Consider the following 23,681-nt stretch of genomic DNA (forward strand, 5'->3'; position numbering starts at 1 on the left):
CTGTTTTCAGATCGTTTCTGATGAAATAGAACGGTTAAGATTAAAATTTGGACACATGCTGCTGGCCCGAGAATTTTCGGTTTCTTTCGCTGTCAATTTTGAAGACTGTCAATTCTGATTTTGAAGAATATACATTTTCTAATATAGTGCAGGACTACATATACAAAGTTCTTTTAAAACTTGGATTCCCTGACTACTATATGCTTCCATTGTATAGAAAACAGTGGTATGAACATTTTGCGAAATACTTTCTTACATTATACAAGTTTGAAATGACATGAGGGTGAGTAAATGATGACATTTTTCAATAACACTTTAGTTTTGGGTCCAATTCTCACTAATAACTAGTTGCTTGTTAGCATGCATGATGTTACTAGTGTATTGTCTGTTTATTAGTACTTTCAAAGCACACATTAATGCCTAATTATGCATGACCATATTCTACATCCCTTTATCCTACTCAATAACTAAACTTAACAACTACCATACTCACTATTAATAAGCAGTCATTAGGATATTATTGAGGCAAAAGTCATAGTTAATAGCTGGACCCTAATCTAAAGTGTGAGCCAATTTTGTTTTGGGGGTAAAATATTCCATTAAGAGCATGCATCAGAGAAACTTTTGAAAGGGATGCAACTATTTGAGAGTACAAAGACAATATAATCCTCAAAGATCAAGCCCAAGCATATTCTCAGATTTCCTTGAGGTTTCCACTGCGGTGAAAGACAGAGACACAGACGAGCTGCCCATTTCACTGCATTACACTACCAAAACAAATCACTCTCCCTAATTAAACTCCAGAGGCCAGAACGTTGCTGAATCACAATGAAATCTCCTCATTAATAACAGTGGTAAAACCCCAGAGGGAGTGGAGAGGTGATAACACAAGGTGAGGCCGAACACGAGTGCGTCTTCGCTGATGTACCGACATCAATTCAAGGTTACAAATGCGCCTAAAGAGGAAAATCTCCTTAAACACTAGGGGCTGCTTTTTCCAGACACAGAATGCATGTACCGGTAGTCCTTGACTGCAGCAGAAGTCATCATCAACTGTGGCCAGAAAACACCCACATTTTAGTGCTGTTTGCCAAGGCAAGCATCGATATTATGATTTATCATAATTTGATTATGTTTAAAGGTTTGCATTAAACATTAGCAGTCTGTGACTTGTATAGAACTTTAAGCGCTTCATATATAGAACTTTTAGTGGTTCCCATCATGCGATCATTTTATGGATAGTTTTAATTCATTTTTAATTTTAATGACAGCTTGTAAACATTTTTCAACAGAAAAAAAATGTAAATAAACAATAAACGTGTGTTAAATAAAAAAAGTGTTATGCAATCATTTAGAACATTTCTCCTTATATAGAACCTTTTTGTAATAAAATCGAGTAAAAAACAGTTTTTCCTAAGAGTGGACAATCTGTGTTACAGACATGATTAAAATCACTTCAAATAATGTGGCTTGTTGCGAAGACATGCGCTGTTACTATTTAAAGCAATCAGATATGTGGAAAGGCAGAAGTAAAACCAGCTAGATGTTTTAAAAAATCTGATTTTACTACAGGTTTTGCTGCAGTTTAATTTTTCAGTTTTTATCTTCAGCCAATTTGTCCGCTCCACTTCAGATCAATAAAAGAGTTTCCATGGTGACTTGTAAGTAGAGAAAGTTGTTGATGGAACAGTGTGGCGCTGCTATGAGCAGACTAACACAGCTTTAGACTCCTCCAAACCCAGAGACTGTATTGGCTAGCTGTCATTCACAAGGAAAGAGACACTGGACTGAAAGAGCGCCGTCCTCCCGACCCTGTCAATCAAACAGCAGCCGACATCAGGTGATGCGAGTCAACAGCTGCCGCGTCAGCTCAAACACACACACACACACAAAACAAAAATCAGCCATCTTGGAAAGCCTCTGACAGTCGGCCCATTTCACAGTCGGCTGGCAGCGCTAATGGCTTTTTTCAGCCCGCAAAGAGCCACAACTCAATCATCTCCTATGAGAGAGGGACAAACACGGGGAGGAGAGGAGGAAAAGGCGCAGACAGGCGGACAGCAGCTTTTCCTCTGAGACGCAATGAGATAAATGTTATTTTTCTTCAGAACAACTGAAAATTGGACATTGAATCATTTATTTGTTTGAGAAAATTAACGAAAATTAACAGTGGGAAGTTATTTATGTCTGGTGGTTACTATGAAGTAAGACTCTGCATGTAGCTTTTATGAACGTATTTGCATGACTTACATTTTATAAGGGATTGAGTGCCATTGAATTTTTCATTAAATACACAATAAAGTAGTGACCTAGAAACATAATATTTCTTAAATGCATATATTTCTATAATATTTCTTCTTTAGCCTTCTATAAATCAAATTCTTTCTTTCTTTCTTTATATATATATATACACATATACTGTGAGCTTAACTGTAATATTATATAATTATATAAACTATATAAACTCACCAGCATGCTACAAAAGTGTGATACGATTTGCACAAGCCAACACTGATGATAAAATGTGTAACTTATTTGAAATCTATTGAGAATTTGCTGCTTTAAAACAAAGAGAGAATGTCAAACAATCTAAAACAGCCACTAACTAAAAAACTAAAAAAGACTGATGAAAAGAGCAGAAAACATCATCCTGCACCACCATAAATTAGAAAGCTTTTTATACTCATGACCACCTTTACTAGAGTTTATCAAATTTTATTGTTTTTATTGTGGTAAATTTTGACTTAACTTGTAGAATTTATAATAGATTAGCCTATTTGTTAATGGAATAGATTTTTCAATAAAGATTTACTTTACAACTGTGGCATGTTGTGTATATATAGTTTCTGAATGTGTAGGTAGCTATTTTCCATTACAAATGAAAAAAGGAAGAAAAAAAGTTAACATTGGCCGTAGCATGGTAATGAGGAGCCATCAATGGTCTTAACTGTAATTATGTCCTAATTGTAACAAATGCAGCCTTATTGTTAAACAATTACAAGACCTATGCCACTTTTTAGGCCAAGTACAAGTTCGAATCAAGAGGACCTTCTTAAAGTATTGACTAAAAAATTGGTTTTCCCCAGAATGTGTTCTGCTAATAATGACAGATATTAGGAAAAACCTGGCTTTCAGATATTCCAAGAGATGACAAGAAATTTACATTTTCATTATAAGAAAATGTTAAATAAAGTTAGTTTGACCCCATGGCACCTTGATTTAAAAATTAGGTGCTTGAATAAAATAAGATACATTAGTATCCTATGTAAACAAGTAAATGCTAAGTAGGCTATTCATTTAATGTAATTATGTAAATAAATAAACAAATGAATGAATCTCATGAGGGAGCATGTCCCGTGACCCCGCTAAACGGTTCACACTTCAACCCCCCCAATGCTCAAACCAAACCTTTGCCCTTGACTACAGTACATGTCATCGCAAACATCCAGTTATTGAGTCGGACACGCTGTTAGCAAAGTAAAAAAAAATAAAAATAAAGAAGTGAAGAAAGAGTGCTAAAGCGATTTTACAAACTCTGACAGTTTAAACCACCCCAAAGACCAAGTTGCCATTGCCAATTGCTGGAAAAACTCTTGGAGGAGAAGCAATGTATTTTAGCCGCCTCTGAGGAGAGAAACAACAACACACTCACAGCCCAATGGATCTCCACCAGCCTCTGTCTGGAAGGGGAAATGGGATTTTGCTTTATTACTATAAAGTTCTCCACACAATAATGGCTTTTCACCCCACTGCCACCTTCCTGGTCACGTACACTACAGCTAAATTGGGTTGTCAGTTCACCTTTTAGTGCTTAATCCTGTTCGGCACACACACAGTTCAGTCATTTACAAAAATTCTACGCAGTGTGTATGGAACTGAACTGAACTGAACTGAACAACTAGTTGTTAATGGCGTACAACGAGAGATATTAGAAATGACAAACGAAGGAGAGATACATCTGTGATGCATGTTAAAATACGTATTTTAATGTGGATCAGAGATGCATCTCTCGTCTGTATGTGCGGTGCAAGAAATCACAGGGAAAGTGGTACGAGCCTCGACTCATTTGTGTTGCCAGATCTTGAAAGAAAATCAGTGAACAAGAACAAGCTCATTAAAAACAAAACAAAAATGCTTTATGCTGAAAATAAGACCGAAATATCACGACCCACCTCTGCTCAATTTAATAACTCCATAAACTCGGCCGATGTGTGAGCCAAGCTTAAACAAGCCCAAAAACGCTTATATGGCAACACTGTGAGTGCGCTCTGTGAAGCAGCCTTTAAGCATTAACAAAACACAGTGCCTCCGTCGACTGTGCTTTAGTTAAAATAGCTGAACACAACGAGTCTATTGTAACTGTAATATTACTTTAGTCAGAATAGCGGATACCAATCATGCAAGACGCCAGAACGTTGCTATGGTTACCATGGTGTCAATCAATCATCGCAGTTTCAGGAGTGAGTCACGTTCCACACATGGAACGATAATTTAGAGGACTCACTGCCGCATTAAAATCAACCCTCTACGGACACACCGAAGCTCAAATTAAACAGTGCTTTTCAGGTTTTACAGCGAGATCTAACTGTATTTAGATACAGATTAGGCAGATTAGGTACAGAAATTGAATAAAGTAGCCTATTCAAATGTAAAATAACACTGCATAGTCTTCACTGTGTAAATTAAATATAGATGAAACCAAAAAGACATTTTGGCATAACTTTGTTTGAAATTGTCCGTTCAAGCGCAAGACGCCGTGAAAGAGAGCTTAATTTAGTATTCACACAGCACGGGCGAGTTATCTTTCGCGTCTTCTTGTTCTTGAATGTTTAAATTGGCAAGGCTTAAAAACATGCAAATGATCAACTTTCAGGACTACGCAGCACTGGTCCCACTCGGGGACAGTGACAGATCTGTCAAAGAGCCCTGCATGTGCTCTCTCTTTCTCTCACGGTGAGTGTGTGAGCTAATTAAATACATATTTTAGTTACCTCTTATGAAATTTGGTCGCATTTGCGAGTGATTTACTCCTTTGTAGAGGGTTGTAAATCCGATTGTCACTCCTGAAACTTTACAGTGTGTACGTGGCCCCTGAGATCAGTGTTTTCGGGGGGGTTTGCATGTTTGCACGAGTTGCATGACAGTAATATAACTGTGAGCTTAACTGTGGCTACTTAAAGGAACACTCCACCGTTTTTTGAAATAGGGCTTATTCACCTTCTTTCCTACATTTAGATAGGTGGGCAAATGCATTTTTGTCTCAGTGCATGCATTGTTTTAGTTTGACAGGGTCGGTGCTAGCTTAGCTTAGCATAATGAATGGAATCCTTTGTTGTCAGCTAGTCCATGTCCTGAGTAAAAGTGATATAAAAAAAAAAAACTAATTACTTCTTGTGGCCTGCGTATTCACAACGAGGACAAATAGTGATGCAGATTAACACTAGGCGATTTCCTATGCAGATATTGAGTTATATATTAAGGACTATATTAGGGGGAAGACCAGGCGAAGCACTGCTACTTGGGTGTGATATCTCTGCGCCTAAGTAACAGTGCTTCGCCTGTGCTTCCCCCTAATATAGTCCCAAGTCAATATCTGCATAGGAAATCGCTTAGTGTTAATCTGCATCGCTATTTGTTCTCGTTGTGAATACGCAGGCCACAAGAAGTAATTAGGTGTTTTTTTTTATATATATATCACTTTTACTCAGGACATGCTAGCTGGCAACAAAGGATTCAATTCATTATGCTAAGCTAAGCTAGCGCCGACCCTGTCAAACTAAAACAATGCATGCACTGAGACAAAAATGCATTTGTCCACCTATCTAAATGTAGGAAAGAAGGTGAATAAGCCCTATTTCAAAAAACTGTGGAGTGTTCCTTTAAGTAGTGGAGTAGTATCACAATATATTTTGTTAAAGGCCTCAATGGAGCCTGTAGCCATCAAAGATAAGGAACCATAACGGCTACCCGAGCGCCAGTTCAGGGACTGAATTTGATCTGTAACGTCTTAGTCTTGTCACTTTGAACTGCTGTTCTAGGTTCTCAGATGTCTTACTTCCACAATGGCACCTTTAACCCCATGAGACATTCTGGATAATTGCCTGTTTAAAAGGACAACAGAGCTGTCAATCAAACACCACTTACCCAAGCACTTGTAGGGGACCACGATGTGAGCGTGTCCCTTGCACTGTTTCTTGTCCTTCTTGCACCAGTTCTCGATCTTGACTGGCTGGTTGGCTTCCACCACATTTGTGATTTGCAGCTCAGGGTACATCTAAAGGGAGGAGACCAGAGAGATTCAGTCTGAACTGTAAGCGCAGATCCATGCTTCACAATCTCCTGACGCCATCTGCTCATGTATTGGAGCTAACTCAAGATTTACTCTCTCCTGAAATCCATTAAAAGGACATCGATGAAAACCTATCACAAAATGTATAGGGACGGTATTGCTTTTTTGCAGCCAGCCATATGACAGATTTGACATTTTTAACCAAATTGTGGTTTTTTAATATAGTTGTGGAAAAGGATCTTTTAGTGTACAGTGTTTGGAGGCTTATTCCTTTCATAAAGCAGCAACAGCAATAATATGTAAATATAGTTAAAAACATTTTCCATTTGTATTTTTTTGTTGTTGTAATAAGTAAATGCAGTAATTGTCTGAAATATTTGTTTTCTATTTTAATATATTTTAAAATGTAATTGATTCATGCGATGGCAAAGTTTAATTTTTAGAAACATTACTGCAGTCTTCAGTGTCACATGATCCTTCAGAAGTTCTAATATGCCGATTTGCTGCTCAAGAAACATTTCTTATTATTACGAATGTTGTAAAGAGTTTTTGCTGCCTAATAATTTCATGGAAACGGTGATAATTCTTTTTAGGATTCTTCGATAAATAGAAAATTCTAAAGAACGGCATTTTTTCCCCCAAACAAAAATATTTTGTCACATTATAAATGTCTTTACCGTCACGTTTGATCAATTTAGTGCATCTTTGCTGAATAAAAGTGTTCATTTCATATTAAAAAATATCTTACTGACCCCAAAACTTTTTAACAGTAATGTAACTTATAATATTATAATTGAATAAATATTAAAAAGTTAATTTAAGCCAGTGTGAAACCCAACCCAATCTATGCATTTCCAAGTGAAACGTGATATAAGGGAATATTTTATCAATCAGCAATTGATTATATTGTAAAAAATTGGATGCTCAAAGAGATTGTAAGGACTGAACCAGCAACCTTATCGCACCTTATCAAGAAGTTTGAGAAAAACAACATCAGCTAATGTTTTTAATAGACATATTTATGCAGTGTAACATTATTTTACCTCCTGACAGTATTGCAACACTCCTTCTTTGGTTCCGACGCAGGTTTTGGATCCAGAAGGGTCCGGTTCCCAGCGGCCAGTCTGGATGTTAATGTGCATGTTGAGTTTGCCACAAAACATGGCGACCTGCGGCTCTGCAACAGCAAATCCTGTACCTGCATTAGCTGCCAGTGCCTGGGGAACAGACAGGGGGAAAGGTGAGAGAAAGAATAAGAGGGGTAAGGTCAATGGACACTCTTATTACAGGCCAATAAAGTTGAGCAGGTTCAGACCAGTCATAATACACTCATGGGGGCCTAAACATCACACATGAGTTTTCTTATAATGTCTTAAATGTCACTTGACCCAGAGACAAAGGAGAAAAAACTCATTAAAACAATATATTTTTTCACATTCTGGCTATTAATAGTCAGTTGAGCATTCCATTCTCACATATGAAAGTAATAAAATAAATAAATAAAATAAAAACTTTGTTCATTATATTCGGTCCAACTATTTTTTTTAAATGCATATATCTGCCAAAATGTTATATATACTTTTTTCAAAATGTTCCCTTGCATATGGCCACAAAACAAACCAACATGAAATTTGTTCCCATCCCATCTGTGTCTATTCTCTTAAAGAAAGATCTTACCTAGAGTCAGCAGAAAAAAACATAATGATGACAAATTGAAGCAGACATTATCTCTAGAGGCATATTCCTTGTGCTCTAGGGTTATCATTTGCCATATCAAACGGATTTGAATTTGATTTAGTTTATACAAGCTTGATCGCATTGAGACTTCGTCTGTCCCATCCATGCTTGTTCTCAGCACACATTCATGCCTCAAAACACACACTTGTGACCTTCCTGATGACTCTCTGAATCGCTCAACACACTCCAGGGACAAAACGAAGATGTCCGACAGCCTCTAAACGCATCATTTCCTGCCGATGGCTGAGGTTGATGATGCCCACTTCACTGCACAACTCATGGCAGTAGAACCGCTGCTAAACATTTACTAACCAGAGGTCAGGTAACAGCTAAAAGTCCCTGACGGCAGGGGTTTTCACTTGGTATCTAGGATGTTTTTGCATTGGTAAACGGGTTTCTCTTACATTAAGGTCACAGAAGGTGGGATTTTTGAATTTCATAAGAAAACAAAGTCCTAAACCTGGTTTCACTAGATCCAGCAAAATCCCCCACCTCTGTGAAACGAGTGAAGTTTCCCTCCTCTCACCCCTTTTTGTCCTTCCTGTAGATAGGAGACATTTTCGTTTACATTACCATGTTCTTCCTCTTTTCCTGAAACGGGAAACAGCTACACCCGGCCTGTCATTAAAGGTCTACACAAACAACTCTCAACTATGATGAAAGTTAAGATTCATTCTGGGTAACCGTAAGATTACACTTCTAAAATGTTAACAAACTGGAGTAATCACGGGGCAATTAAAGAGGCCTGCATTTTCCCCAAACCTCGTGTTCTTTCTTGGCGGCCCAAAGACCGATACAGCCTGAAGAAGTGCGGGAGGTCGGGTCACGGCCCAGACATGTTGAACTTTGTGTGAAGATGCCAAACAAAGTGAGTTGATTGCTGTGTTGAGACATGCTACTCAAACACATTGGTGTGTATTTATGGGGTAGATATTTTAATTATAATGTTTTTGAAAGAAGTCTGTTCTCACCAAGGCTGCATTTACTTGATTAAAATATAAATATATAGTAAAAAAAAGTGAAATATTATTAGTTTAAAATAACTTTTCAATTTGAATACATTTTAAAATGTAATTTATTCCTGTGATGCAAAGCTGAATTTTCAGCATCATTACTGCAGTCTTCAGTGTCACATGATCCCTCAGAAATCATTCTAATATTCTGATTTACTGCTCCTAACTATAATAAAAATTAAACTTGAAAGTACAATTAAAATAAAAGACTACCACAATAACCTTAACCGTTCAAGTAGTAAATAAATCAGTGTAACATTAAGACTTGCACATTTGCCAAAAGATCAGTTAAGGGGCGGATCATCCTAGCTTTAAAATGGAAAGAAGTGTGGAAAGAGAGAGGAAAGGAAAAGCAAAGGATTGGTATGGAGAGTAACAACATTGTAAAACAGCTAAGAGGAGGGCGAGGACAGCCCAGTAAACCACACACAGTCAAACGACAGACTTGACAGCTTCATCTTTCCTCCACAATACCGTTCATCCACACCTCCCTGCCTCATTCCTTCCACTCGGAAAACACTCCGCTCCGAAGCCACACAAATCCCAGTTACTTTTCAATCTCTCCCCAACAAACACCAACGTTAATTCTGGTATGTAATGGACAATCCAATCAAATAATGACCATGATGGATAAAATCAAGACCCATCACATATATTTTTTCCAGCTGAATTTCCTGTTTCACCTGGTAAAATGAAAAATGGGTGGTGAAAGATGCTTTAAATGAAGCCCTGTAAAATTAAGCTGATCAAAAGCATTTCTTAGCAGTATGTGTACCCTCAATGCTGTCCTTCAGTGGAGTAACTCATAGATAACCCGGATAAATCCCTATAAATCATGACTATGCAAAACTATGACAAAAATGGATTACACATAATAAATGGAAACATTACTCACAGTAGACGATTTGAAGTCTGACAGTAATAGGCTTGAAATAAGGCAGTGAATTTATTACAAAAGTGGCACTTTGATGGCTGGTGATGCTTCAAATGGGATGACTTTAGAGGTGAAACTTCTTTAGCAAAGATTTAACTTGCCCAGGATGTTGCGTCTTAAAATTCATACCTTAAAATAGGTTGTTTATAGGAGGGTTTTTGTCATGAATACAAAATATACACATGCGCATTCTAAAACTTAACCCTTTAACCAATAATTAAGAATTTTAAGTATTGATAAGTTTGAAAAAAATTAAAACAAAAAATGTTAAAGCTACAAAAGAATATGCTCCTCCTAACATGCATATTAAAATAATTATTAATAATAAATAAATAATATTTGAATACTATTAAATTATACTATTAAATGGTAAAGAAAATATTAAAACATTAAAGCTATAAGATTAGTATATCTGCTACTACCATTGATTTTGTTATACAATTTAAATTTTACATACAAATGTATTAATTAAAAATTCTTAAAAAAAAAAACATGTTAAAGCTACAAAATAGCATTTACACATCAAACACACAAATACATTTTATTATTATGTAATTTAAATGTAATATACAAAAATATATATATATTATTTATTTAAATCATTTAAAATTTTTCCTTTATTTATTCATTTTTAGTCAACTTTTGGATGACTTTGCAACCATCCAGACCCTTGCCCGTTTTCTCATTTCTCATTCTTTCTTTGTAACATCTGCCTGTGGCACATTTGTAATGTTATGGCTGCTGAACACTGCGACAGGACACAACAGGGAAGCAAAACAGATGAAATAGAGACAGAATACCGAATCCGGATGCCTGTTTTCACCAGGAGGGAGAGAGACAGGGCAGAAGATCAGAAAAGCAGGACAGAGGTGATGGAACAGACAGAAAGAAAAAGGGCCAGTAACAATGACCACTGTAAGCAAAAATACTCCAGCTTTAAGTGCAAGAGCAGCAGTAAGTGGAAGATGGCAAGCGGCAGGCCATTTCAACAGCACTTAAACTTTGACTGACACACACATACTCAAAAGTAGTGGATGAAGCCTCTCGGGAAGAATCAGAATCAGTGGGAAAGCAAATGTACCCATGAGAAGGTAGCATGCTCTGTGTCCTAATCTCCAATGTGCTGAAGGCATAAAATTTACTTTAGAGTAGACACACAAGCTTGCACACACACACACGTAGCCACTGTGTTCAGAACTGGAAGAGGAAGTAAGCAATGGGCCGGATTCCTGGAATGAAACATGGGGACGCTAATGAGAGAGAGATTTGGATATTGGCGTCACTAGTGAACAAACACGAACAACAGAGACCTTGTGTGAAAATGAGTCTCTCATTCCAGCAAAACTGACCTCATTCAGCACAAGCACACTCTCCTAGTTTCGTTTCTTCTCTCTTCCCCCTTTATATTTCCTAATAGTTCAGACACACACTTTCACAATAAATCCTGCTGGCCCTGTATGGAAACGTAGCAGACGAGCTTCCTGTGGCTCTGGTCATTCTGTGTTACTGCTGCTACTCACACGGACATGAGAAAACACTCCCTATCCAACTATATCTCGTAGCGCAGGACACAGCCGCATGTTAAATATCACTATAATGAGAGAGACAGCACAGTATGTCTCCGTCTGCCAAAATAAGAGGGATTCTGTTACTATATTCTATTATTTTTTGGTTAAATTAACCTTTTTTAAATGTATTTATTTATTCCTAATACAGTAGGAAATATCAGTTTACATTTCCAAATATTCCTTTTGCCATTAATTATAATAATCCAGTGAGATTTTTGTATGCACAACAGTCGGTGTGATCTGATCTCACCATCGTAGAGTCCGTCTGGGATTACATGAAGAAACAGAAAAAACTGAGACAGACTAAATCCAGAAGAACTGTGGTAACGTCTTCAAAACACTTGAAGAAACGTTCCTGACTCGATGATGGTGAGATCCGATCATACCGGCTGTTGTCAGACTCCTTGAGCAAAATGAGCATTCAGAAATCTCACTGGATTATTAAAATTAAATGGCAAAAGGAATGTTTGGAAAGTAAACTGGTATTTCCTACTGACACACTACAGCAAAATATATAAAAATACTAACGTGCCTAAGACTTTTTCACAGTACTGTATATATGTGTGTGTGTGTGATTATCATATGTAGTGTTTAATATTTCTGGCATACAAGATTAGTATATAAATAAAATACAAAAAATACATGATTAATAATATAATCTGATTTTAACAATTTGATTTTAATTAATTTATAATCATTTAAATTCATTATACTTCTTGCATTTTATTTAATTTGTTTCATATGTGTCTTATTTAAACATTTCTTTAATTTCATTTCTATTTTATTTGATAATACTCATGTTATTTTACAATACTAAACAGAAAGAGCCATTAAGATCTGCCATAAAAACAAACCAGAGCCATGTGACTGCATAAAGCAGGATTTACATCCCCTGTAAACTAAACATCTTTACTGCAAAGGGGCAGATCATATATCACAAAACTACCCAAAGTGTCTCATCACTACGAAAACAGACATAAAGCCCCACGACACCAAAACAGTTTCAATTCATGCGCTGAAGATAATTTTTTAAAATGATGAATTACTAACATTTGAATGAGTCCTTGATATTTTATTAACCTGATGTAACAGCTTTGTAATGACTGCTTTAGCCATGGCTATATTCATAATATAGAACATCCAGGTACTTCATTGCTTAAATATTTAATTATTAGTGACCTCACACAGCTATATGAAGAGCTATTTAATGGTATCGCACACACACACACACACACACACACACACACACACACACGTCTAGTTTGCTATCTTTGTGGGAACTCTCCATAGACGTAATGGTTTTTATAGTGTACAAACTGTATATTCTGTCCCCTTACACTAACCCTACCCATCACACACAACTTTCTGCGTTTTTACATTTTCAAACAAAAATGATTCTGTATGATTTATAAGCTTGTGTACCCATGACACGAGTCCCCATGAGTCTGTGTGCATTCAGGTTTAAGTGCCCACCGGGATAGACAAATATGTACACACACACACACACACACACACACACAGGAAAGGGCAGTTATGACAGAGCCTGATGTTTGGAAACACCCCGCAGATCCAATCCCTTGTGTGTGTGTGGCCTCTGGTTTTCTATTTTAAACTATGGGAAAACCACCCTGCAGGCCACAAGCACAGAGCCCACACCTCAGCCTGGACAGCAACTCCTAAAAACACAAACAGAGACTCTTTACGCCCAGCGCAGGAATCACATCACAGTCTAATTCAACTTTTACAATGTCTGTCCATCTGTGAGCTGCTCGTAACACGTCTGGGCACTGCAGGGGTGACGTGAAGCAGACCAAACAGTCAGTGTCGGTCTGCTCCACACAGCACAACTGTGAATTACGGTCACAATGAGCTTCTGAAATCTCTTGTAACCACAGACACCTGTTTGTGCTAATTGTGACGAGACTGTAGATGTAAAATGCACAAAACATGACTGTATTTTTAGGGTGGCAACAAAAAAAACTCAACCTCAGGTCTGGGCGGTAATTCTGTCAAAACATGGAACAAAAACATGGAAAATGGCAAGATGAAAATAAGGGCTGGATGGTATGACTGTATATACCTTGTGACCACAGAAATGTGTCAACAGGTAGAGATTTGAAAACAATTTATAATAATGTTATAGGCCTATAGTTAACGCAATGCATTTACTAATATTAACTAACAATACGGCACATATTTGTTGCAATATTTATTCATTTTTATTCATGTTAGTTAATAAATATACAACTGTTCATGAATAATATTAACAAATTCAACTTTTGATGTATAATAGTAACGAAGATTAATAAAAGCTTTAGTAGTAGTAGTAGTACTATCATCAAGATTTCAGTCTTCATACACAATTCCATAATACAGAAAATTTTACCAAAAAAGGTGTAGGCTGAAGATTTAGCTTATTTTACCTACCCTATTTTTCATAAGCACCACTTTCACTATTAAACTGAATCATATAGATTTAAAAAAATAAACATGTTCATGTTAATGTAATGTAGTTAACTAATGCTAACAAAAGGAACCTCGCTGTAAAGTGCTACTGTTACTGTAGTGTTTTAGTGTTCATTAGTGGGCAGAACTGCTTTATGATCTTTGCACATGAAAATTACTATAAAACATGGAGTAATGCAAAAATACAGAACGGGACGTGTCCCAGACAAGTCATGAGGAGGAGGAACTTGCTATTAAGGGATGTTAGGCACAAAAGCAAAAAAGATTATATGCTGTTAACATCATAGTTAACTGCCTGGATTAACCATAAATAGGTATTACAAAGTCATTTAGTATAAAAAAATATTTTCAGCAAACATAAATATATCATGATACATCAGTTGCTGTAATATACTCATGCTGTGATAAGATGTCGGACATACAGCCCACCCCTAATGAAAATCCAATCCGGTGCTGCACCAGCCTGTCACATCATTGGGATTCCCAGAATGCAATGCTTTGCGTGTGACCCTGTGAAAGAATGCTTAACCGTGGTTTAGACTGTTTAATCCACTGCTCTCATGGTCACGTGTTACAGGAACACTGTGAATACTGTACACGTTATAAATCAGGAAGCTGACAGACAGCACAAAGCCAGACAGGAAAGACAAAACCATTTGCCTTTTCACTTTGAATAAGTCCTGTTCCAAAGGTTTAGCAGTCTGTTCAAATCTTCCTGACCTTTACATCAGGCTAGTTTCACATATCTGAGCAAACAGACACACTAAGTCACAAAAGACCGCCTGTTCCTACACAAATTTGAGCAAGATAAAGGTGTGTGGAGCGTCACAACTATCCCATTGTCCTGAGACTGAGTGACGTCACATTTGCAGACAAGACGGCGACATTCACTCCGCAACCTCAAATCTTTGTCAGGCTTTTAGCATGACTTTTGAAATGCGGTTTGGTCTGAATACTGGTAATACTCCTAAACTAACCTACATCCTACCAGCACTCAACACTCTGATTTAGAAAAACATATCACGGTCAAAGATATCTGTCCACCCAAATTGTTAAGACTGATGTTAAATTATGTTGAAAGATTGTTCACCTCTTTACGTTCCTCTGCGTCAATCCATGAAGATCGCAAACCGCTTCAGAGTTCGTTTTCAATCGGGCCGATACCACCTCGTTCAGGTGATCTCGGAGCGATTGTTTTGGTGCGGATTCAAGCATGATTGCGTGTTCATATTATATGCCTAAACCAGTGGTTCTCAAACTTTCTTGGCCAATTTGGGGTGGGGGGGTATGGGGCAGGCTATATTGGATCCATACATTCGGTCCTAAAGGGACAACAGCCTAATAAAGCTGCTGCTGAGGTTTTTTTTACTGTTAATCAAACTACAAAAGACAAAAGTAATCACTCACTGCCATTGAATGAATTACTTTTGTAACTTTATAAAGATTCATCTATATTTAATATTATTTCAGTATTATTTCACATTTGATTAGTTTATTCAAATTATGTACCTGAAAACTACTCTTAGACCAACAGTAACCTGAAAGAGAGAGAGCTATATGGAAAAAGGGTAAAAAATATAGATTTAACCCATTTTCCAATACAGTGTGAAGGCCACCAAAGCAAAACAAAACCCCACTAAATCATGACGTTGGTAAAAAGGAAGGACCTTTCAAGGATTGCGAAAAAGGTGATTGTGAAAGCATCACTTCTCCGTTCCCTTCCTCTGCTGTGACTCCGTGCTTCTAAATCACTGCTGGAGGGAGACGTTAGTACTGACCTAAAGTTGTGGATCGCACAAATAACCAGAACTCAAGAGTGTTACAGGAAAACAGAACTTCAGCTAACAAGAAACTCAGTTTTCAGTAAAAATCTGAGTCAAATTTGATGGGATTACATTCAGCTACTGCAAATACACAGTGTCCCCACAGTATACATAAACACTTCATTAGACAGGACAACAAAATATAAAAAATGTAGACACTTTTAGGTCTTAAACGTACAGTATGGCATTTTTCGCCACTAGGGGTCGCTAACCTATTTACAATAACAAAGGCGTAGATTGATGACGCAACATTTGCTAAGAATTATGGATCTTGTCGTCAACGTCAAGCCGACCAATCAAATAATGTTTATGGATGACTGAATACATTGATGCTTTTATCATGACTGTGATATGAAGCAGTTCGGGATTGCTAAGAGACAGCTATCAGCTCCACACACGACGCGAGTCCCGCGGATATAAAAGGAATATGGACATTTCATTCTACCGAACTACACGCAGAATTACTACTCACAGGTCAGTTTATTAGACAAATTAAACTTGTGAGGTAACGCATCGCTGTTTCACTTGGTCTAACATTACACTAGCACACTAAACTGCATTTAAATGTGTTGAAATGTATGTGTTAGTTTGTCTGTATGAGACTAGCAGTAAGCTAGATCAACATTAGAATAACATACAGATCATATTCTGACATTTTATCACTGTTGAACTATATAACATTGATTAGTTTTATGTAAATGTGCTCACCTGTTTAATAAAGTACATGTAGGAGCGGTCGAAGTCTCGGACGTGGAGCTCTCGTTTATATACTGTCCATGGGAGCTCTAGGCATCTCGAAAACACCGCGCTGATATTGATTCTCGTTTTAGTTCTCCTTTTTTATCCAAAGTATGCTTCATAATGTTTGAATGAAACAACAACAGCGTGCAAATAGACATTGCGAACTGCAAAGTTGTCTGCATCAGTCGCTTTGGTTACTATCAGACAGCTCTGGTTCATAGCTCTGGTTGCCATGGCAGCACGAGCGGAAACCAGGGACAACGTGGATATGACGCCATTGACTGCGACAAAACGGAAATAAAGAAACAGGACGTTTCTCGAATTAAATTACAAATTTCTCCTGGTTTGAAAGTTGTTGGAAACAGTCGGGATATTGCAAGTACACAACTAAAAAAAATATAACATAGATATAGTGATTTTTGCTATTTTTAAAGCAGAAAAAAAAGTTACATATGGTGCCTTTAAGTGTCCAAATACATTTTAGGGCACAGAACACACATGCATGCATAAAATGCTGAGAAACCTCCATAAATCATGCCACTGTGTCCTCTGGAACACTTGGCCAATGTCACAGGAAGCAGAGGCCGATCTCTCCAGGAGTGTGAACCCGTTCAGCGTGACGTGTGACATTCTCATGGACAGCTGAACTCATGAGAGTATGTGTGAAAGCTCCTGAGAGCGCTGGAGTGTCTCTCCCTATGGTTCATTAGCCTTCAGTCCTTCATCTCAAGAGGTCTGACAGTACACTTTTGTGCCCACACACACACACACACACACACACACAAAAAGGGGAAAGTACAAGAGGAAAAGGTCCAGGAATTCAAGCATGAAACAGTGCAAAGCTCAACAAACCCTGGACTATATCACATGACACCTAATCTCAGCATTATTCACAAAAATTAGCGCACACACACACACACACACACACACACACACACACACACACACACACACACAAAGGGGAAAAGTACAAGAGGAAAAGGTCCAGGAATACAAGCATGAAATGGTGCAAAGCTCAAAAAACCCCGGACTGTATCACATGACATCTAATCTCGGCATTATTCACAAAAAATTAGCACACACACACAACTGTGTATTACAATGATCCAATTTATCACAGGGCCACATTCACAGTTTGGGTGGAACTGTAATGACTAAAAGATTAGATTTCATTAGTTTAGAATGAAAATAGGTATGTGTTGAATGAAGACTTGAAAAATCGGTCAACATGCTCTCTATATGTGATTGAACGGCAGACAGAGTAAGAACAAAGAAAGATAATATATACTAAATATACAAAAAGATGCACTATGTTAAAAATATAGATTTTTAAGGCAAGGATGCTGCCGGTGTGGGCAACAACAAGTCAGCTCGCTAGATTAGTGACAGAGTTACAGAGAGAGTTTCAGTCAGAGCACAGACCCATGTGTTCGAGCACGGGTTCTGCCGACATAAGTGACGACTTGTTCAAATGTCCTCATCTCTATGGAAACACCTCAGTGGCATCTCAGCTATCCACAAACAAAGAGAGAGAGATCAGTACTGTGCGGATGTGCTTCTGGCAGACATCGAGAACACTGCATTTCCCCAAAGCCAAAACAACATTCAGCACCTAAAATTTCCCGCACAAAAATATCCTGAAAACACACATTATGTGAACACACCCTGTTCATGCAAACAAACCCATACAAGGAACGAATGCACTGTTGCTTTCTGAAGTTTGTAACTCATAATGCAGTGAGTTCCTGCAACTGGGCATTATTGTAAACTGTTTGCTTATAAAGTTGGTTTTCTCATTCACGACAACTACAGTCATGGCAGAGCAACAACTTGAAGAGAATCTTGCACTGAAAGTTAGTTACAGCTAGTTAAAACATTTGACATATTTATAGGTAGATACCAATAACTATTGCTTTATCGTTCACTTGCTATTCTCTCCATCGCTGTCATAGAAGAGTCAAAACATCAAACATGGGTTTACTGTGATACTACAAGTTAATGACTTTGCTTTGAAACACACTGCTCAACGTTTTATTTTCATTCTCATTTCAATTCTCGCCTACAAGGTTAGGAAAAATGACTGTGCTGTTTATAGAGAGCAATTCAAGTGTTGAGGGGCATTCAGAGGTCAGAGGTGAAAGAGCCGCTCTCCGTCAGTCGGGTCACGCTCTTCCCAGTATTCTCGAGCCAGCTTTTACGAGCCTGGTGTAAAGGAGACGGCAGAGGTCAGAGAAGAGCGTAGGAGTGCAAAAGAGCGTATTTACCTTGCCCAGACCTCAGAAAAAGCAGGACGATAATATGGCTGAGGAGAAATCTCTGCACAGCAGCGCTGTCACTAGGGATGTCTATGAAGTCTATGAAGTAAATTTATCTAATTAGTGAAATATTAAACAAAATATAGTAACATCGGCACAGACGCGTGAGTGTAGAGAGAGAGAGAGAGAGAGAGAGAGGGGGGGGGGGGGGGGCAGGCTATATTGGATCCGTACATTCGGTCCTAAAGGGACAACAGCCTAAGGCCCCGATCACACCTGACGCGTTTTTTGCAGTGAGAGGCGCCTGTTTTCAATTGGTTTCCTATGGCAGCGAGCGTTCTGCGCGCTGTTTATGCGCCTTCTGCGCCTCGCGTTTTACCGCCTGCTGCGCCTCGCGTTTTTGAAGTTGAAAAAAAAGCAACTCCGAGCGGAAAAAGCGCCCGACGTCATCGCGTTTTTTTCCACTGTCCAATCGAGTGAATGGAGAGGCGGGTGCACTGCACCTCGCGTTTTCGTACCTGAAAAACGCGTCAGGTGTGATCAGGGCCTAATAAAGCTGCTGCTGAGGTTTTTATTTACTGTTAATCAAACTACAAAAGATAAAGTAATCACTCACTGACTGCCATTGACTGAATTACTTTTGTAACTTTATAAAGATTCATCTATACTTAATTTATATGCAGTAATGAATCTGCAGTATTATTCTCATTTGATTAGTTTACTCAAATTATGTACCTGAAAACTACTGTTAGACCAACCTGAAAAACTCTAAAAACAGTTTATTTCATTTGAAGCCTTTCTTTGTTCAATTGTATTTATTTATGCGATTTGTAATTTGATTATTTGTTCTTATCTTATTACTAACTGCTTACCTGTCTTTGTTTTAAATGGACATTAATTAGGCTAGTAGTTTTTGCTGTAGTTTCAAAAGTGGAATAGAGAATTGTGATATTTCACTGGTGTCTAAAGATTTGAGCCACGGACCCCATCCTCAGCACTGAGCCCTGCTGGAGCAGCTCTGAATATGCACTGTGCTATTAAATGACAGATGAAATATGATAGAGCAATAGAATGAACAGTGAACGCTCATCCAATACATTTTAACATGCTTAAGCATGAAAATAACTGAAGGAAATATATATTTACTGAACAAATTAAGCCAACTAATATGATTTATATTATTTTGGTTTCTCTATTCAATATATAATTTTTTTTTTTACAAATGCAGTGAAAATACAGGTATCAATATCGGCAAATACCAAAAATGAAAGTGTCGCATTGGACTCGTAACCCTACACCTTGTAAATTTCTTTGCTGTCTGCTCTACTGTCTACATAGACAACATCCTGACATTAAAACCCAAAAGTGTCTACATAGGCATCATCACACATACCACACTCCTCAAATGAATCCCATGGGAAAATCTTAGAATAAACCTTAGTCAGGGTAGGCGCCATGTTGAATTTCCCGTGGATGAAAATGAGGCTGTGAGGGATAGACCCACAGCCTTTACAATGGCATGCGCTGTATAAACAACACTGATTTTTTTTTAAAGATGTTTCGTCAGCTGAATATTTGGCATGTTGTTAAACAACAGCCTCGTTTTAGTTCCTTTCAAAAAATTCTATATAAAAATATATCAAATAGAGTTAGTAAACCCAGCAACTTTCGCACGAAACACAGAAGAATGCCACGCAAGGGACGTGATGTAACAACCTGTAACGGACTGTTTCTATAGACCACACTCCACCACATAAATTAAGGTGATAATGTATAACCAGGACTTCATTCATCTAGAGAAGTAGTTTCAACTTAAAAAAAGATTTTGAAAACTTTACAGCACAAATAATAAAATATAGCCTAAATAATAAATAATGCAAGGGCTTGAACAAAAATACAAGCTTCACTTTTCAGCTTCTACATACTACCTCAGGTTACTTTAATTTTAAGAAAAAGAAAACAAACAAAAGGACAGGGAATAAAATGGAAAATACTGCCTCCTGTGCAATAAAGTGCATTTGTATGACAGAAGTAGTTGTTTTTATTTGTGTCTAAGAGAGGCTGCAGTGAAGAGAGACCAGAGCAGAAGCTCGATCCCCTCCGGCACTCACTGACATACATTTCAGACACACAGTCTCAAAAAAACTCTTACCTTACAACAAACACACACACACACACAGTACACACATAGTCAGTCTTGACACGTCTCAGCACACACACAAACACAGCCTCCGGGGGACTGTCCCAGACGTCGCCAAATTACAACATTACGGCTGCCTCTTTCCCACTGCTTGATGAAGATTGAGACATTAGACTGGTGTAGAGTGGGAGTCGTCTATCCGAATGTGTAAAGCTGTAGCATAAATGTGTTAAAGTGGATGAATTTAAAGACGGAACAAACAAGAAAATCTACCATTTAAAGATAACCATGATTGTCATGACCTGTCCCATCTCTAGGATGGACATAAATGGACAGAGCGAATAAAAACAACGGAAGAGTGAGAGATGGAATAACGTCAAACGAGACCGATTCATTGGCTGATTCATGACTCGGGGTGTTGATCCAGAAGAGTTTAAGAGCCATTTGACAGCAGATAGTTAGAGTAGTGCCAACATGACCTTATTAGAAACCATCGCTGTCACTATCAGACAAGACAAGACAAGACATGAAAGCAGAAAAGGGTTGAGAGAGAAAAAACAAAATCACTCGGATACATTTTTACTCTCTTAAAATTTCCCGGCCTCTGTGAATGTTCCCTCTCTCAGCGTGACGGTCGAGAGGACTAAAAATACCATCTCATAACGACATCCAATATACTGCAGTGAAAACACAACTCCGGCGAGCCTGCTGAACGTTTCTCTCAGATGGAAGCCGAAATTCTACAGGCGAGCAATAAAACGGAGAGCTCCACTTTAAGAGGAAATGCACCACTGGCTGCTGCCGCAAATAACAAGCGATCTTCAGTCGAATGAAATCACTGAGGTCTGTGTCACATAATCAATGCCTGATGGTTTCATTTGAATTTGCTTGTTGTCTTCAGACATCTGTTTCTTATAATGTTTTCGGGCATGCTGAGACAAAACAATCAACTCAAAAACCATTACAGATGTTTTAATAATCAGTGCCATTGTTTCTGATGCTGATAACAGTAGTGATTTGCATTATATCATTAAAAAAAGCCTTGCCCTTTCTTTATTTATTTTTTTGATGACACAACCACATGCATATCAACGTATGACCGACTGCCTGTTTACATATCTTTACAACTTAGCCATCATAGTAATGCCCTGTAATAAAGAAAACTCCCCTCCCCCACTTCACTTCACATCGACATCTCTTCTCTGAAAAGAACAAACGACAATGATCCAACCATTCAAATCAATAGCCAATGGATGCAATCAGGTCCTGTTCTACATTTGATCTCGTTCAAGAAGCCGTTTCACTTTTTTCACAGAAGAAAGACAAATCACAACTTTCATTTCATGCTGACTTTAAAGATACAGAAGCAAAAACGGCCCATAAATTGTAAGGGTCGGATATTTTGCAAAAAATGTGTAGGAAAAAAAAAAGAGCCATGTGTCCTCCTGAAATAAACTGGCATTGTAACAACAGAATCTGTTTTGATTGTGGGCTCTGCCTTTTCTTTCACACACTCCTTCCATCTGCATTCCCATCCGGACAGAAAACTCTGACACAAGCATCTTCTCCCACAGTGGCGTGTGAGATTCTCATACTTTTAAATGCATGAGTGCTCTTGTTTTGTTGCTCGGCTTCCTTCTCCCGAGTGTCTCTGTGCCATGTGACAGGTCGAACCTCTCGGCCTTCCCAATCCAGGCTTAGCAGCCACGTGTCCCTTTAGAGGATTACATTCCTGACTTCACCGCGCCAGATGTTGACGACAGAAATAGACACAACAGCACTTCTTCCCCGCAGGAGGTGACAGTGGCAAGTCCACCGCAACTAAACCAGCCTTAACATGACGGTCACCCACTCATCACCGGCGTCAAAATCGTATGTGTTCCTTCCTCTGATCATCAGCTTTTGAGTCCCTCCTTCCTCTCAGGGGTTCTTCCTTTTTCCTGTCAATCCTCACACACCCTTTCCATGTTTGGAGTCTACTGACGAGCCACACATGGCTCCAAATAATAGCAAAAAAAAAAAAAAGTTTAATTGTTTATTTATTATGGACAGTACAAATTAACATTACGCCACAGTATAGAGCTGCAGATGGTCTCCCTTTTAGACGACACAGTTTTTAACTAAAAACTAAAAATTTTATGCATTTTGGCCGTTAATTTACACGACAACTGCGTTTTGGAGGGGCCTGAAAACGTCAAATCTTTGAAACGGGTTTCAAAGTACAAGTTTTTGAAAATGATACCATTATTGTCTCTGTGTAAACTACAAAAACGCAAATTTGAGAAAACAGTGATGTCATGCGTATTACGTGTTCAGTCTATATGCACAGTGTTTCTTTACAAAGTGACATCAACTACTGGTCTAGCAGTATAATACAGAGATTTTAGTCGTGTTTGTTTTGACAATGTTGTCATCTGTACACGAAAAACACAAAGGAAAATCCATTTTTAGTTTTTCATTTTTCCATTTTGGGAAAAGGTTGTGTTTGACCCCAATGACTTTTTTATTTTATGGACATTCTTCAAAATATCTTCTTTTGTAAAAATCTACAATGGAATTCCAGGGGCAAGAAATCCTGGAGAGTTAAAAGCAACTGTGAAGCTAATAATTTTGTAAAAGCATGCATTATGCGAGTTATATTATGTATAGTTTGTACCTTTTGTATATTTATTGAGTATATTGTGTATAGTGTATATTGTGATCTGTAAAGTATGT

At 38.0% G+C, this 23,681-nt stretch overlaps 1 protein-coding gene across 1 annotated transcript in view; it reads right to left on the reverse strand.

Moving 5' to 3' along the window:
- aplp2 (amyloid beta (A4) precursor-like protein 2) overlaps positions 1-23,681 on the reverse strand; it is an 80,197-nt gene that overhangs the window by 35,789 nt on the left and 20,727 nt on the right. The window contains exons 2-3 of the mRNA XM_081371741.1: positions 7,333-7,506; positions 6,145-6,274 (exon numbers count right to left, since the gene is read on the reverse strand). Coding sequence (XP_081227867.1) covers positions 6,145-6,274; positions 7,333-7,506 — 304 coding nt within the window. The remainder of the gene's footprint in view (positions 1-6,144; positions 6,275-7,332; positions 7,507-23,681) is intronic.

Source organism: Scardinius erythrophthalmus (assembly GCF_964197995.2).
Source record: "Scardinius erythrophthalmus genome assembly, chromosome: 8".
Lineage (NCBI taxonomy): Eukaryota > Metazoa > Chordata > Actinopteri > Cypriniformes > Leuciscidae > Scardinius > Scardinius erythrophthalmus.